The sequence below is a fragment of the Ilyonectria robusta genome (assembly GCF_021365365.1).
Source record: "Ilyonectria robusta strain PMI_751 chromosome Unknown BGZ61scaffold_1, whole genome shotgun sequence".
Classification (NCBI taxonomy): Eukaryota; Fungi; Ascomycota; class Sordariomycetes; order Hypocreales; family Nectriaceae; genus Ilyonectria; species Ilyonectria robusta.
Genome location: NW_025764435.1, coordinates 813,326 through 828,422, shown reverse-complemented (window position 1 = coordinate 828,422; position 15,097 = coordinate 813,326). Strand labels below are relative to the sequence as shown.

The 15,097-nt window shown below is 55.2% G+C and overlaps 9 protein-coding genes across 9 annotated transcripts; 5 read left to right on the top strand and 4 right to left on the bottom strand.

Moving 5' to 3' along the window:
* The first annotated feature begins 215 nt into the window (after positions 1 to 215).
* BGZ61DRAFT_437315 (uncharacterized protein) lies at positions 216 to 1,446 on the top strand. Its single transcript, XM_046244105.1, has 2 exons — positions 216 to 730; positions 792 to 1,446. The coding sequence occupies exons 1-2, from the start codon at positions 440 to 442 to the stop codon at positions 1,359 to 1,361; spliced, it is 861 nt and encodes a 286-aa protein (XP_046111724.1). The 5' UTR covers positions 216 to 439; the 3' UTR covers positions 1,362 to 1,446.
* Positions 1,447 to 2,486, bottom strand: BGZ61DRAFT_437314 (Sybindin-like protein). The gene is made up of 4 exons (XM_046244104.1): positions 2,353 to 2,486; positions 2,172 to 2,272; positions 1,973 to 2,095; positions 1,447 to 1,909 (listed from the first exon to the last, which is right to left on the bottom strand). Coding segments are annotated over exons 2-4 (453 nt in total). The 5' UTR covers positions 2,174 to 2,272; positions 2,353 to 2,486; the 3' UTR covers positions 1,447 to 1,581.
* Positions 2,487 to 2,613: 127 nt separating this feature from the next.
* On the top strand, positions 2,614 to 3,913 carry BGZ61DRAFT_437310 (HRDC-like protein). Its single transcript, XM_046244103.1, has 3 exons — positions 2,614 to 3,036; positions 3,125 to 3,252; positions 3,310 to 3,913. Exons 1-3 carry the CDS (start codon positions 2,852 to 2,854, stop codon positions 3,429 to 3,431), a joined length of 435 nt encoding a protein of 144 aa, XP_046111722.1. The 5' UTR covers positions 2,614 to 2,851; the 3' UTR covers positions 3,432 to 3,913.
* Positions 3,914 to 3,918: 5 nt separating this feature from the next.
* On the bottom strand, positions 3,919 to 5,012 carry BGZ61DRAFT_511634 (uncharacterized protein; the record flags this gene model as incomplete). The annotated part of the gene is made up of 2 exons (XM_046252129.1): positions 3,919 to 4,205; positions 4,256 to 5,012. 2 exons carry the CDS (start codon positions 5,010 to 5,012, stop codon positions 3,919 to 3,921), a joined length of 1,044 nt encoding a protein of 347 aa, XP_046111721.1.
* Positions 5,013 to 6,541: 1,529 nt separating this feature from the next.
* Positions 6,542 to 8,878, bottom strand: BGZ61DRAFT_501547 (armadillo-type protein). Its single transcript, XM_046251708.1, has 2 exons — positions 8,540 to 8,878; positions 6,542 to 8,486 (listed from the first exon to the last, which is right to left on the bottom strand). The coding sequence occupies exons 1-2, from the start codon at positions 8,784 to 8,786 to the stop codon at positions 6,679 to 6,681; spliced, it is 2,055 nt and encodes a 684-aa protein (XP_046111720.1). The 5' UTR covers positions 8,787 to 8,878; the 3' UTR covers positions 6,542 to 6,678.
* Positions 8,879 to 9,122: 244 nt separating this feature from the next.
* On the top strand, positions 9,123 to 10,991 carry BGZ61DRAFT_437306 (kinase-like domain-containing protein; the record flags this gene model as incomplete). Its single annotated transcript, XM_046244102.1, has 5 exons — positions 9,123 to 9,619; positions 9,675 to 10,042; positions 10,092 to 10,417; positions 10,478 to 10,718; positions 10,766 to 10,991. Coding segments are annotated over exons 1-4 (1,283 nt in total), but the record flags the coding sequence as incomplete, so codon positions are not given.
* Positions 10,992 to 11,451: 460 nt separating this feature from the next.
* BGZ61DRAFT_437303 (protein-tyrosine phosphatase-like protein) lies at positions 11,452 to 12,617 on the top strand. Its single transcript, XM_046244101.1, has one exon. The coding sequence runs from the start codon at positions 11,623 to 11,625 to the stop codon at positions 12,307 to 12,309; it is 687 nt and encodes a 228-aa protein (XP_046111718.1). The 5' UTR covers positions 11,452 to 11,622; the 3' UTR covers positions 12,310 to 12,617.
* Positions 12,618 to 12,834: 217 nt separating this feature from the next.
* On the top strand, positions 12,835 to 13,582 carry BGZ61DRAFT_525141 (RWD domain-containing protein; the record flags this gene model as incomplete). The annotated part of the gene is made up of 2 exons (XM_046252710.1): positions 12,835 to 12,901; positions 12,966 to 13,582. 2 exons carry the CDS (start codon positions 12,835 to 12,837, stop codon positions 13,580 to 13,582), a joined length of 684 nt encoding a protein of 227 aa, XP_046111717.1.
* Positions 13,583 to 13,911: 329 nt separating this feature from the next.
* BGZ61DRAFT_470429 (TPR domain-containing protein) lies at positions 13,912 to 15,006 on the bottom strand (the record flags this gene model as incomplete). The annotated part of the gene is made up of 1 exon (XM_046248079.1): positions 13,912 to 15,006. The coding sequence occupies one exon, from the start codon at positions 15,004 to 15,006 to the stop codon at positions 13,912 to 13,914; it is 1,095 nt and encodes a 364-aa protein (XP_046111716.1).
* Between the last annotated feature and the right edge of the window lie 91 nt (positions 15,007 to 15,097).

The window sequence follows — 15,097 nt, the reverse complement described above, 5'->3', positions numbered from 1 at the left end:
GTGAAAGAGATATGTTCAACACGAAAGGCTGTGTCAAATATGAAGATTACCCCAGGCGCGCCGCAAGTGGTGGAGCGTAGATCTAAGTAAACAAACGGGGCGGTGTGGAGGAGTTGCTCTTAGGTAATCACAGCTTCCCTGAATTCAAGGTGCACAGGCTCTGCCGCCCTGGATGTACCTAGTACCCATTCTGACAGCGAATATGCGAGACTAACAGGGTACCTGTACACCTTTAGCTAAGCTTGGACTTCTGCCAGGCTGAACTGCCTTACGACACTTGGGGAGCTTCGTCGCTTCGCCGGTTCCAGCCTTCTCACCTCCGGCCAAGCTCAACACCAGCACTCGCAACTCACCCCTCCGATATCCGATCCCTACATCCAGCACCCACAGACTCGACACATCCATCTTTACAGGGACTCAGCATCAGAAATCCGGCACGATGGTTCTCGAGGCGGTTATGGTTGTCGTGGACAACAGTGAGAGCAGCAGGAATGGCGACTACCAACCAACCCGATTCGACTCACAAGTAGATGCTGTCGGCATCCTGTTCCAGACCATCACACAAGGCAACCCGGAGTCTTCTGTGGGTCTGATGAGCATGGGCGGCAAGGGCCCCGAGGTCCTCGTCACCCTCACCACCGAACAGGGCAAGATTCTCGAGGGCCTGCACCGAACTAAGAAGAAGATTGGAGGCTCCTCCCACCTGAAGACTGGTATTCAAGTAGCTACTGTATGTGCCATCTCCTACCTTCTCGCATTATCCCCGTCCCCTAGCTGACTGGTCCCCAAAGCTCGCATTGAAGCACCGACAGAACCGATCGCAACGCCAACGAATAATCGTGTTCGTTTGCTCGCCCGTGGAGGAGTCCGAGAAGGAGCTCACGACACTGGCCAAGAAGATGAAGAAGGCCAACGTCGCCGTCGACTTCATCCTGTTCGGCGACCTTGATGATGATACCACCCAGAAGAAGCTCCAACTCTTCATCGATACTGTCAAGACGAACGAGGGCTGCCACCTGGTGGTCATCCCCCCCAGCAGCAAGCTCCTCAGCGACCAGCTGATTGCTACCCCCATCCTCCTCGGCGAGAACGCCTCTGCCGGCAGCGGGGCCGGCGGCGCAGGTGGCAGCAACGAGGAGTTTGAGTTTGGATTCGATCCCGCCATGGAGCCGGAGCTGGCCCTTGCTCTGCGCATGAGCATGGAGGAGGAGAAGGCCAGACAGGAGAAGGCGGCGCGCGAGGAGGAGGAGGCTGCTAAGAAGGCCTCACTCGAGGGCGTCAAGGAGGAGGATGAGTCGGGTGGAAGCGGTTCGGGTGACAAGAAGAGTCAAGATAAGGGCGACAAGATGGACACGTCATAGTCGGTGCCCGATGCATGAGCACACTCCGTCGCCTCCTCAGCAATTGTACAATAGACACAGGTCAGGGGTTTTAGACGAAACAAGATCAAAGTCATTACCAGCTGCGTATATCCTCGTGCCATGACACTCTAGATGAGCGTCTCTATACTGTAGCCCACCATTCGCTCCCCCGCTAGTATCCCCCGCCCACGCGGCCGTCCATGGCCAGCATCGGGCCCATCTATCGATTGTTGATCTCCCTAATGTACGACAACATTTTCCGGTCAAAAATGTCACACCGGACGGGCATCTCCAGGGAGTAAAAGGGGTTCTTCATGACGTAATCAGAGTACAGGTCGTAGATGCGGCGGATGGTGACGTCGACATTGGCCTGCGTGGTGTCGGTGAAGATGAGGAATTTGGTGCCCGTCAAGGTGGTGTAGCACTGCATGCGGAAGTTCTCCGTCTCCAGGACCTCGAGCCCCGACGGCGGCTCCGGTCTGCTCCCGCTGGGCGTGGAGCCAGGCGCGGGCTTGACGGGGTTGAGGCGTGCCGTGATGGCGTGGACGCTGAGGAGGGAGCGTGAGCTTCTTCGGCACCGAGGGAAAAAGGGGGAGGGCGGGAGGAGTTACCCATGGAAGGTTCCGGCAAGGACGAGGTAGTCGTTTGTACTGATCTGGTTGAGGCCGTCGTGGAAGTTCTTGTTGTAGATCAAGCCACCGGCCTTGTTGATGATGATGAGGGCAAAGACAGTCCTATGGAGGGGAGGGGGAGCCACAAGGTCAGAGCGAGACGGTCAGAGAGCCATGCGACGGCATTGAGCATTCTTACATGGTGTCGGGTGTGGCGGATGGCTCATCAACGCTCCAATATCAGGTTCCACTTGGCCCTTGAGGCTCACCGGTCCATCGATGAGAGAACCATCAACTACCCTGAGGTCCGTAGAGGCGCAACGGTCAGCCAGCTGTCCGCGCATTGATTAAAAGGTGGGGGAACCTGGAGGGTCACTTACCTGTGGCTTCTGAAATAGAGCAAGAAGTTGGTCCGGGCGATGATTTATTATTTACTTCCAACCGGGCTGGTCATAATCTTTGTCGGTTGCTCGTCCCTTTTTGCGCTGCGTTCGGTGGATGAGCTGCTGCTTCAAGCCGCCACGCGACTCCATTGTGCCAGGCCAGCCAAAGGGCATCTCGCTTTGGCAGCAAGCGGCGCCCCACTAAATTGCATCAGGCAGGGGTCGGCACTTACGATAGGTAGCTTCGACAGCCAACCTCTCACAACCTCTTCAGCCTCATTCCGCCCGGCGCCCACTGCAACGCTTCTTTGTTTCTACGCCTCCATCTAGATTAGATCTGCATCTACACCTTCGCGCCGCGCATCACCCCCCGCGTCACCGCCCGTCTGCCCGTCGCGTTTCCATTCTCTCGCTGCGACACGTCTTCCGGTCCCGACATCGTTCAATCCGCACAAATCGCATCCTCTTCACGTGGCCGTCCGTTGCTCAAAAAAACATGCCTACTCACCCGCGCACCTCTCGCCCCAAGCCGCCGCCGCCCGGCAACGAAGAGGCCTCGGCCAACCTCAATCTCGGCGAGTTCCAGAACGTCGACACCTTGACCCTCTCCGAAGCCTCCCTCGTCCTCAACGCCCTCGTCGCCAAGCGTCGAAACGACCGCAAGAATGTGAACGAGACCGAGTACGCTCCACCTCGTCTCCTCCTCGCCCTGGCCTCGCGCCCTGCTCCATTTGTCAATCGCTGACCGTGAGAATGTTCCTCGCTGTAGAATGCTGAACCAGACGCTTAACTACCTGGACCATTTCGCCCGATTCACTCAGAAGGAGAACGTCGAGGCCGTCGAACGCCTGCTCAGTGCGCATAAGGACCTGGCCAAGTTTGAGCGTGCACAACTCGGTGCGAAGCGATTCCAACTCGTTTGTCGGACCCCTGAATAGGCTAACCCATACATAGGTTCTCTATGCTGCGAGAATGCCGACGAGGCTAAGACGCTGATCCCGTCGCTGGCCGACAAGATCAAGGACGAGGACCTCCAGGACCTGCTCGATGAGATTTCCAAGCTGCAAAACCGGTAATCCAGTCGCAATTCACAACCGGAAACGGAAACAACGAAAACACCACTTGATATTCCACAGCGTGTTGAATTATTTACTTAAGGGGATAAAGACTTTAAAAAGGATGGGATAAGACGGTTCCACGCCCCTCGGGCCAACTTTTTGCATTTCAGGCGTATGGCAGGTAGGGCTCTACAGACACAGACACAACCACAACACAAACACGCGAGTACGTGAGAGAACAATCACCCCGTACTTGGAAAGAAAGGCAATCTCCTGTACTATTGATCTCATGACGAAAGACGAAATGAAATTGTTAGTTTCTTATATAGGTCGAGACCCTTTTTGCCGGCGGACTAGATCCGTGCCATTGCCACATCGAAGCCTCTTCCAACTTCAAACCGTTTCCATGATATCAAGCCGGGCCGTACACTTAAACAGGGTATTAATCTATGCGCAGCTCCAGAAAATGCTCATCAAAATCAAACCCCCTTGGTATCGAATCTGCCTAGCGTTCTGGCCCCAGACCGCGGTACTGGTTCCAATGATTGACGTAAGTGTTGTGACGACGGTCCGCTGTTGAAGCATTGAGATTGGCACGAGGGTCAGTAGGGCCACTCGGCTGAACGCGGTGCTTTCGAATGGTCGTGTCTAACGAGTGTGTTGCCGATTGGAAGCGTGAATCAGCCGCACCATGGATCTCAGCAGGCAGTTCAACTGGTGCGCTGCTGGTCCCATCCATCTCAAAGGTATGGCTTGGCGGCTGGTGGGCATCGTCTGCCTTGTCAGCTCGACCTGGGAGAACATTAGCAGGTGTTGGAAGGTTAGGGGTGAGTGATTCGCACCTCCAAAAGGGGCAAATGGATCGCTACTACCCTGGGTGCCCGTGGTATGAGGCGACATGGCTTCGAAGTAGGCCTTCTCGCCAGAACCGTTTTCTGCAATATTGTTCATGCTATCCTGGGAGTATCGTCGTGCATGTCTTCGGCGCCGGTGGAACACAACTGCAAGGATGGCGATGATGGCCAACGCGATGAACCCGCCGATGGCGGCTCCGGCAATGGCCCCCGTGGAGAACGAGCTGCCGGCGCTGTTTTCGAGAGAACCGCCAATGGCTGAGGCTGTCTCAGAAGGGACGACACTGGTGGCCCCAGACGAGGGCACTCCCGTCGAGTCCAGTACAGAGGATGAGGGAACAGTGGGCGTGGGAGTTCGAGAAGGGGCTTTGTCGGTAACGATGAGGGTGTGCTTGGTGACAGTGACGCGGTCATTGTTAGGAATCGTGTGGGTGGTGCCCGAGTCCGTCATGGTTTTTGTTGGCCGTTCTTCCGTTTCAGTCTTGGTTTCCGTCTCAGTAGTCGAGCCTTCATCGTCATCGTTAGAAGACGTGAGAGTGGAAGACGCTGTCCTGGACTTGGCGGAACTGGCGCTGGCGGCACGCTTCGTGCTCAACCACTTCTCCCTGTCGTCGTCGAGGCAGTATCCTAGGCCGCATGGATCTTCGGTGCAGCATCCTCTAAATTTCCCGGAATGGCACACCCAGAAATACTGCTTGTCGTCACAAGCGGTGTCGTCACGGCGTGGGACGACGTCGACGTGCATCGTGGCGACCGACGAGAAGGAGATCAAGGAGAGGGAGAGGGGGATAGGGAAAGATAAGGAAGAAACTCATCAAATCCTGAGATGATTATGTGGCGGCGGTGGTAGTGACTGGTGTGAATCGAGCAAAGAAAGAAAGGCGAGGAAGCGAGGAAGAAGCAGGTGAGGTGAGGTGAGGCGAGGCGAAGTGAGGCGAGGCCTTGCGTACGTGCTTGTGTAGGTACGTGTGCACGGTGAGGAAACATGAATTCAACCTGGGTGCTCACGAGAAACCCAGGAAGGAAACACTCCGAACTGTTCCTTTCTCGTACTGTAACCACAAGGTATTGCCAACGAAATCCCCTGCGAGTGCGGAGGAAGTTGAGTAACTCATTCGCACCGCCGTGGGGCGGGAGGCAACGAAGGTGATGTGGATGCACTGAGTAACGTTCCCGCAAGGTAAGACAAGGAAGGAGGGAAGGTGGGAAGTCAGTGAGGAAAGAGGGACCGCAGGCGTGGCGCCCCAGAGGCTTTAGGGGCAACTGAGAAGGTGACTAGACGAGGGAGTGAAGAGGTGAAGAAGAAGTGAGAAGAAAGGAAAGAGCAAGTGAGCTACATGGCACTCACTGTACACGATCACAAGCAGGTGTGGCCTGCAGTTGTGCAGTGCGTCACAAGGCCATTGCATTTGCCAGAAACGTTCGGTTGCCAGCTGCCCACACCAGTCAGGTTTCTGCAATGACGCTCCCACCTAATCAGGCCGTCAGCTTCTTGTATAGGTTTCTATCCATCCCTACTATTGGACTCCGAGAGCTGCAGCCCGAGTGGCCTTCACTCCAGCTTGCCCCTTGCATCGAAGCCACACGCTGAAACTCACTCTTCCCATCCTGATTGCCTTGCACCACCGGGCTACTACGGTACACAAAAGAGAACACCTTCTTATCATTTCCCTCCGCTTTCACGCAAGCCATCTCTAAGCTCTCTCCCATCCGACGCCCCTGAACCCGAAGAGTTGACCTTAGAAACACGCACTGCGGCGTGGCCTGCGCAAAGAGCCCATGTCGTCTCCTCAGACAACACCCTCTCTGAGAGGACCGACGCATGACATTATATCGATCTGGGATATCGCCTGAAACCGCGGGAACTTGCAGATGGCCTTGGCAAACTAGAAACGCCCCACGCTACACATGGCTGTGCCTAACACCCGCTGCCCTTTGTTGTGCAATCGAGATGGATGAACTAAGGCGTCATGGCAATATGTCATCTGAATCTGGGAAGAGAGCTACGATCATATTGACACCGCGGCATCCTAGTTGATATCTCGTTGCGGTTTGTTATCCATGGATGATCAAGATACCTTCACGGCCTTGAGTGTGCTAAAGGCTTGGGTACTCTTACCTTCCGACAAACAAATAGTTAGCGGGCGAATCACGATACATCTTGGTATCTTGTTCTCCTGCAGCTAAATCACGTCAGGGATCTGTACTGTCCATACCGCGTCAGTAACACACATATCCACATGGCGCGACTTCACGAAAGCGGGCAACCGAAAGCGAAGGTAACATCATCATTTGTTCCTTTTAGACACCAGAACCCAAACGCCTAATACATTACGGGAGCATCAAAATGGCACACATCTTCTCATGTCCCGTCCGTTCTATCCGCTTCCAGTCACTCAATATTTCCTCGCTCACAGCTTCTCCAGAAGAAGCTTGCTTCCCATGTTGCCAACTGGCTTCTCAATCTTCTTCTTGCCCTTCTTGCCGCCCTTGGGAGCCGCCTCATGAGCTTCCCGCGAGGCCTTCTGCTCCGCCGTCTCCTCAGTCGCGGCCTTCTCCAGCGCCTTCTTGTTCTTCTTGAGCAGCTTCTTCAGCGCAGCAGCCTCACTAAAGTCGCCAGCCTCAAGCAGACCAACGACAACAAAGGAGCTTGGCCCGGTAGCCCAATCCATAATGAACTCCTGAATGACGGGATACAGGGCGTTGGCAAACTCTAGGGGTGGGTCAATAGGGATAACCTTGCCCGTCGCCTTGTCGAACTTTCCGCCCTGGATCAATGACTTGAGCATGCGGCCGCCAAAGGGCGTGCGCGAGATGTGGACATGGGGTGGTGCCAAGTCATCCTCCGCTGGCTCCTGGCTAGGGTCGCCACTCGCCGACTGGGCAATCGCCTCAAGCGCCTTCAACTTGTCGCCAACGCCAGAGAGAAGCACGTCGGCAACAAATTGACAACCGAACGCCGTCGTCGTGAGGTCGGAAGACATGGCCTCAATGGCGGCAATGAGCTGCGGCGACAGCGCAGCGATCAACTCGCTGCGTCGGGCATCATCGTCCTTCTTACTAGTCGCCTTGCGGATCTCGCGCACCTCCTCTAGGATCTCGACATCGAACGAATGGCTGGAGGGGAAGAGTGACTTGGCCAATCCCTCGAACAGGTAGAGAATAGTCGTCCTAGCAAACGGGTTGTTGGCCGCCGACACAATGTTTTGGGCGTTCTCTTCACCCTCACCGAGCAGCTCAGGGAAGATAGTCTTGGCGGTCAACTTGGTATCATCAATCACATCGTAAGCCGTCAGGATAACAACGTGAGCAAACACATCGCCGGACATGAGGAGGTATGTATCCTTGAATGTCTTGAGGATCTGCTTTCGGTCCTTGGACGAACCATAGGCCAACAGCAAACAGACCAGGCGGGCACCAGAGCGAGTGAATGCCATGTTCTTGAGCAAATCGCCGCCCTCATCTCCCTTGACCATCTCGACGAACTCGGTGAAATCCTCCGTGTCGGGCTTGATGTTGGAAAAGTACTGTAGCATAGCGTCGTGAAGCATGGTGAAACCAGTCATCTTCTTCTGAACCAGGGAGTTGATCATGTCCGCCAGACTCCTCATGATGGGCCCCTGCTTGCTCGGCTCAGCATCAAGAATGGTCTTCAAGTCCGAGGTAGGGTTCGCCTCCTTGTTAAGCTCTCGCAGAGAGAACTCGGGGCCGTACCACTCTCGCAGGAGGATGGCCTTCTGCTCCTTGTTCGCAGCTCCTCGGTAGATATCGTCGAGAATCCACGAGGCCTCGGGGTGATTGATCATCTTTCGGACCTTGCCGTAAAACTCGGGAATGATGATGTCGCGGATCTCGTCGTCATTTTGGACCAACAGCTTGCCAATCAGGAACTTGGCATATCGGCTCTCAGCAAGTTGGACGTATGTGCCGGCCAGCTCTCGCGCAATCTGTTTCCTCTGCTCGGGCGTTGAGTACTTGATGGCAGTCTGAACTGCTCGGACAGCGTCGTGCTTGAGAACGAAATCCTTGATGCGGCCAGTGATGATGGTGAAGAGCTCGTCAACCAGGGTCTGCCTTTCCTCCTTGGGCACATGCGACTTTCTTCGCAGTCGCTCCCACAACTTCTTCGTCCGTTGAACCTCGTCGGCCAGGGGCTTCGCGGCCTTGCGATCTTGGGCGAGCTGCTTCTGCTTGGCGTGGGATTCGCGAGAAGTTTCGGCTGGGGGACGTTAGCAGCTGCAACAGTGATTTTACTGGCGGCGAAGAACATACACCGCTCAAATGTCTTTGCATTGACTCCGGAGACGGACTTCTTGAACTCCTTCCCGGAAGCCCCGTCGTCTAGCTTTGCGCCGCCGTCCTCAGAGTCCGAGACATCGTTGGAGTCGTCCTCAGGATCCTCCTTGGGTGCCCGCCGAGCCTTGGTCTCGTCCAGGCGCGCCTTCTTGGAGCCGGACTTGCCCTTGGCATAGGGGGCAGACTTTCGCTTGCTGCCAACTGAGGCACTTTTCGTGGCCATTTTCGCGGCAACGGGGGTGGAATTGGATGGCGGGGAGGTTTGTTGGTTGGAGATGGAAATTCCCACTCCAAATGTTTGATGGGACAGCCTCTCGAACTTTTTTTTTGCGATAGGCGATAGGCTCAATCTGTCGCCGCTTTTTGCAGCGAGGTGGCATGCACGACCCCACAATTCGCCGCTGCTTGTGCACCCCCACTGATACATGCATAAGTCGCATCCGAAATTGTGCAAATCCGTTCCGCGTCTTCACCCGAAGTCATAAAGCTCCCCCAATGTCGTCGGCAATCATACCGGCAAGTAAATAGACAGGGCCCCAGGACGGACTCTAAAGAAACCGGACAACAATGTCCTGGTCAAGGTCATTTCATTTCTTATTGTACCAAATTCATCAGCTGAAATAAAATTCGCACATGTTCTGGTTTGTTGCTTCTGCTCCCGCTTTAGACGCCGTCCACGTAGTCGCGTCCTCGCCGACTAGACATGCTGCGATGTGCGACATGTCGACCAAGTCGTTCCTCGACGCGGAGCCTTGGCCGTGTCTATAACCAAGATGGCCTTTTTGGCCGCCGGATAATTCGGCCCCCTATGCAAATATTCTCCAGGTCCTTCATCCTCACTAAACTTGCGAGCCTCTACCCGTTCCGGACTTCAAGAATCGACTCTCTCCCCCTGGATGTCCCCATTGACGAGGAGAAAGTCTCTGGGTACAGGTGGCAGACCTACTATCATCCAAACCCAGGCGAAATCCTGTATGGAAGATACAAGCTAAAAGTAAAGATTGGTTATGGATCCTCGTCTACAGTCTGGCTGGCGCTGGATTTGGCTTCGAATGAGTGAGTGAAGTTCCGGCGAGAGAACTAGTAGTTTCGGAAACTAACCGGAGAGCAGCCAGGGAGTGACCCGACCAAAGAAGTATGTGGCAATAAAGATCAACGCAAATAACTATGAAGGAGATGACTCTTGGCATGAGCTGAGCATGTCTCATCACATCGCCACCTCCAAGCCATACAACCCATATCAGAAAGCCCACCCGGCTCTGCTAACTGCAGTTAATCATTTCATCATTCCCACACGAAGGGGATCGCATCTTTGCATGGTCTTCGATCCCATGAGAGAACCGTTGTGGATGTTTCAGCGACGACTCAGCGACAACGGGAGTGTCACACAGAACTGTCTCCCTATTCTGAAGCGGCACCTACGGACTATACTGGGCGGTCTAGATTACCTCCACTCGGAGTGCAAAATAATCCACACAGGTATGCATATATGATATTGATGAGAATATGATCTAACAATGCCAACTAGACCTCAAGACCGATAACATATTAATGACATTTGAGGACCACTCGGTACTTGAAACGTTTGTGCAAGCGCAGGCGGGCCGACCAACACCACGAAAGATGTTTGGCGGCCGAGCAGTCTACCAGTGTCAAAATAATTTTGGAGACGTTAAGGATAAATCCGCTCTTTTAAAGATGACGCCGAAATTGGCAGACTTTGGTCTCGCCCAGGACGGTAGCCAACCTGGGCCTTTCATCAATCCCATACAGCCAGACCGTTACCACGCCCCAGAGGTCCTCCTGGGTACAGGTTGGTCTTATAGCGCTGACATTTGGAATTTCGCGATATTGGTACAGACCGAGTTCTAGTTCCCTGTGATTCTTGGCGTTGTGCTAATGGTTGTTACGCAGGTATGGGATCTCCTGACAGGACGAACCCTTTTTCTCGACCCCGGGGGAGAAAGCCAACCATATAGCGCCGCACGTCATCTAAGCGAGATGATTGGAATCCTCGGCCCAGTTCCGAGCGCGCTCCTAAAGCAGGAAAGGGAGATGCGGTATTGGAGGTGGATGCCGGAAGTAGTCAATGCCGAGGGACAGCATTGCGACAATGTCGTCGACTACTATGGCGGGCCCTTTTTTTCTGACGACGGTGAGTCCAACGTTTCCCTTTGATGAGCTCCAACTCATTTTTTATAGGCAAATTTATTTACGGCGACCTAGTACCCCGTACACGGAAATGGGAAGACGAAGCCCCAGCATGTATTTCAGAACACGAAAAGGACATGTTCTTTCGCTTTATGCGGAGAATGCTACGCTGGCAGCCTGAAGAGAGGCCGAGAGCGAGAGAACTGATGAGTGACCCGTGGCTCAATAGCGATTTAGTCGGAGAGACAGCAATAAGAGGATCTTGACATGGCCTGCCCACTGAACGCCCACTCTCACCTTTGACGATCGAAAACGACTGGGTGCTTTCGCTCCAGTATCACACTCCAACCATGATGGTCGACACGTTGACTAGTCAAAATGTTGATGCATTTGTTTTGGTCAATATTTCGAGACACGGCACAAATAGTAGTAGCTGACTGGGCCGTGTCCCACTGCACGATGGGTTCTTGCATAAGCGGGAGTGCTTCCTGACTCTAATCAAGGTATTTTGGACTGTCTCTGTTTTAATGTTTTACTGGGATTGAGAAAGAAAACGAGCCGGACATATAAGAGGTGTCAAATGTCTCTAGGCCGTGGTGTATAATAGCGCTGATATACTTCCCGGTGTAGGATGCAGTTGCTTATTACCGGCTCAACCTACCTTGCTAGCAATGCTCCGGCGCTGCTGCAGGAGAGAGGACAGTGACATCGATCATCCCAGAGACGTGCAGAACGCCACCGGGACAAGTCTTCTCACGTGAGTGGCCATCATGCGATGTTGAAACACTTGTATCCTTGCCGATCCCGGAGTGTTGTATGGATGCTTCACGATCCCCGCCGTCCGAAAATCGTTCGTTGTTCAGCACCAGTCGAGCACTTGATCCAACCGGTGCAACATCACGTCTTGGATGGATGCCTCGATTTCACAGATCGCGCCCCATCTCTTTGTGGGGAACGTGAAGAGCTCCCTGAAGCGACAGGTCCTTCGCGAAAATAACATCACCGCCGTCGTGTCGCTGCTTGATGGCGGCTACAACAAATGGAGCCATCCCGAGTATAGGGCAATTATCCCCGAGGACTGCCACCTCTACGTCCCGTGCCTAGACAGCTCAACGATGGACATCCTCGCCCTTCTAGAAGAGATTTGCGATTTCATCGAAATACAACTAAGTAGCAACTCGATTCCTCAATCAGTAGCCTCGACTCCTCATTCAGTAGCCTCGACTCCTTCGGAAGAATGGGACGAGAGCTCTCTCCAGCTTGGCGTGGAGACACCCCGCGAGGCCAACGTGTTGATCCACTGCCAGTTGGGCGTGTCTCGCTCGGCAACGGTCGCGATAGCCTACCTTATGCGGAAGCGCCGCGAGGGCCTCGACTCTGTGTACCCAGAAGTGCGGCAGCGGCGCAAAGTGAAGCCGCGAGACAACTTCATCGACCAGCTCCGAGTCTGGGAGGCCGTCCGCTACGAGGTGTGGGAAGACGCCGCCAAGACGACCCCCAAAGAGCAGTATCGGGGCTACCTGGCAAGGCGGGCGGTGAGGCTGAGGGCCAAAGGTTTGACTGGAAATGAGCCCATTGGAATCCTCAATTACTGAGCCGCGAGAAATCTTCGGAATACGGGCGGACGTTGCGGAGCGAAATGGCTCGGTTCCGACGGCCGACGGTCGACGGTCGACGATGTGCTCCCGTTCCACAGTTGTGCTTTCACAAAAGTCCATATTTCCGTCTGTTACCACACTTGCATAAGCGGGATAAAATACAATTGGCTTCATAACCCGACTTTCATATAGGCTAATGAGTCCATGGCGGCATAAAACCAGCCCCCAAGAAATGAGCCCCCAAGGCCTTAAAGCAGCAGCAGCACTTGTCCAAAACAGGGCGTCCAGAGCTCGGGCGGTCTAATCGTTCTGCCGCGACAAACTGAAGTCGTTCCAAAATTTCTGTCCAAAATGCCGGGCGGTCAGAGGTACGCTAAGCCTGTTGTAGAGACACCCCGCTATGGGGGACCTCCCCACTTGCACTCACGTCAGGTCTCCATTTCAAGAGAGGCTCAAAGCCAGACCACCAACGACGGGATTATATTTGTATTTGCCGATACCCAGAGAGGAAGCTAATTCAGAATGGGGCGCGAAGATCAGATCGAAGAGCGCGAGGTGCTCGAGTCGATCTTCCCCGACGAGATCACAGGTGCGACCTGCCTCGCCATCGAAGCGACGCAGAATCCCTCTTGGCTAACCTTCAAACCGGGTAGATATATCTGAGGTCGAGTATCGAGTATCAATCGCGTTGGACATCCCAGGCGAGGAAGAAGAAGAGCCCCCGACGATGCTCCTGCAAGTGCGCTACCCGCCCGAATACCCCGAGAAGGCCCCCCACCTCGACGTCCTCGCCCCTCCCAATGCGGTCCCCCATGAGTTCTTCAATGTCGCCGACGACCGCGAGCAGCTCCTGTCTACTCTCGACGAGACCATCGAAGAGAACCTCGGCATGGCAATGATCTTCACCATTGTCTCGATGCTTAAGGAGTCGGCCGAACAGCTGGTCCAGGATCGCAAAGACGTCATCACCAGAGCCCAGGAGGAGGCCCGCGCCGCCGCCGAGGTGGAGGAGAACAAGAAGTTCCACGGCACCGCCGTCACCCCGGAGAGTTTCCTCAAGTGGCGCGAGAGCTTCCTCAAGGAGATGGAGGAGGTGCGGCAGCGCGAGGAGGACGAGCGCCTGGCCGAGATGAAGAAGGCGAAGGTCAAGGAACCCACTAGGTTGTCGGGTAGACAGCTCTGGGAGGGCGGAATGGTTGGCAAGGTCGAGGAAGAGGACGACGACGTGCCGATCGAGGCCATTGAGAAGCTCAAGGTCGAGGCGGCGTAAAATAGCCCCGTATGGGAATGCATTACTTGGAGTTGGGGCTTTGATGGGATTCATTATGCCGGGCAGATAGCCCGCTACGAGATGATGGACTATTCGGACGAGAGACGAGAGATGAGAGGAGAGAACACCTCTAGAAAAGGGACGCTATGGTCCTGATGTTGCCCGCGAAATTCTTGGGTATATAGATCTCGGGGTTTGGTCCCACGAAATTTCCACTATATATTTGGGAGTAATCCCTACTTCCAGACATACCCATTTATCTGCCCAAACGCCGTCTAATGCCATTTTTTCGTGTCAACCAAACATCTCCGTCTTTATAGAAACGTATTCTAGCCTTGCATCTCCTCATCCTCGTCACCCTCGTCGCCGCTGGCATCCTCCCAGTCGTCGTCCTCGCCATCGACGGGCGCACCGAGCTCCGTGTTGATGTTGCGGAGTAGCTCCTGCGCGTGCCCGCCCAGCCGCTCATCCTCGTAGTCCTGGAAATCGTAGAGCTTCCGGCACTGGGTGAGCCACTGTCGCGAGGACTTCCAAGTCGTCTTCCAGTCGTCTCCCGCAGTGGAGCGGGCCTTCTCGCCAATGATGTAGAGGCACCATCCGCCCAGGTACCACGCCTCGACGCTGGTGTCGTCGTCGGTGATGAGGCGCTCCAGGACCTGCAGTGCCTCGTCCTCCAGCTCGGACTCCATGAGAAGGCGGGAGAGGCCGATACGGGTCGCGAATTCGGGGATGGCCGGGTGCTGAGGTGGGAGGTCCTGCCAGAGCTCGAGGCTGTGCTTGAGGGCGGCCCGGGCCTCGTCGGTGCGCTCCTGGGAGATGCGCACGTTGGCGACCGCCTGCCACGTCTCGGGGGACTGCGGTGCGATGAGCATGGCCTCGGTGACGAGGGTTTCGCAGCGCTGTTCGGCGTCGGCCTCCCACGACAGGTCCGTCATGTAGACCTCGGAGACGGCGCAGAGCACGCCACCGAGCTTCTGCTGCTTCTCGCCCAAGATAGCCTGCTGTTCGGGGGTCTTGGAGGGGAGCTCGGATAGGGCCTGGATCTGTTTCCGCAAGGCGGCGGCACCGCGCTCGAACCAGTTGACGCTGTCCTGGCCGCCCTCCTCGCTGAGCTGGGCGAGTAGGAGAAACTTTTCGGGCCCGCCGCCGATCTTCTCATCCACAGAGCCGTCTGAATCGAGCGTCACGGCGCGCTGGAAGTAAGCCCGGGCATCCTCGATGTCACCGGACTCGACGTGGACGGTGCCCAAGAGGTTGAGGGCGCTGAGCTCGAAATCGCCGCCTGCACCCGTGGCATCGAGGGCCTGCTGTGCGATTGTCGAAGCCTCATCCAGGTTTCCGACCTCGAGTTGGGTCTGGGCGTCGACGAGGAGCTTGGCCACGTCGGCCTTGGCTTTTTTGTTTTCAGGCCGCGACGGCGCCATTGCGAAGTCTGACTTATTGGCGGGGTCGGAGGCGAGCGGATGATTAAGACGGTGGTATGGGAGGAGCCAGAGCTTGAGAGATGGGTTTGGG

Coding starts and splice junctions, on each gene's coding strand:
- BGZ61DRAFT_437303 (XM_046244101.1), top strand. CDS start 11,623: ATGGATGCCTCGATTTCACAGATCGCGCCCCATCTCTTTGTGGGGAAC.
- BGZ61DRAFT_437314 (XM_046244104.1), bottom strand. Junction 1,910..1,972: donor CTTGCCGGAACCTTCCATGG/GTAACTCCTCCC, acceptor CTCCCTCCTCAG/CGTCCACGCCATCACGGCAC.
- BGZ61DRAFT_437310 (XM_046244103.1), top strand. CDS start 2,852: ATGCCTACTCACCCGCGCACCTCTCGCCCCAAGCCGCCGCCGCCCGGC. Junction 3,037..3,124: donor AAGAATGTGAACGAGACCGA/GTACGCTCCACC, acceptor TCCTCGCTGTAG/AATGCTGAACCAGACGCTTA. Junction 3,253..3,309: donor GTTTGAGCGTGCACAACTCG/GTGCGAAGCGAT, acceptor ACCCATACATAG/GTTCTCTATGCTGCGAGAAT.
- BGZ61DRAFT_501547 (XM_046251708.1), bottom strand. CDS start 8,786: ATGGCCACGAAAAGTGCCTCAGTTGGCAGCAAGCGAAAGTCTGCCCCC. Junction 8,487..8,539: donor TGCAAAGACATTTGAGCGGT/GTATGTTCTTCG, acceptor AACGTCCCCCAG/CCGAAACTTCTCGCGAATCC.
- BGZ61DRAFT_437315 (XM_046244105.1), top strand. CDS start 440: ATGGTTCTCGAGGCGGTTATGGTTGTCGTGGACAACAGTGAGAGCAGC. Junction 731..791: donor CTGGTATTCAAGTAGCTACT/GTATGTGCCATC, acceptor TGGTCCCCAAAG/CTCGCATTGAAGCACCGACA.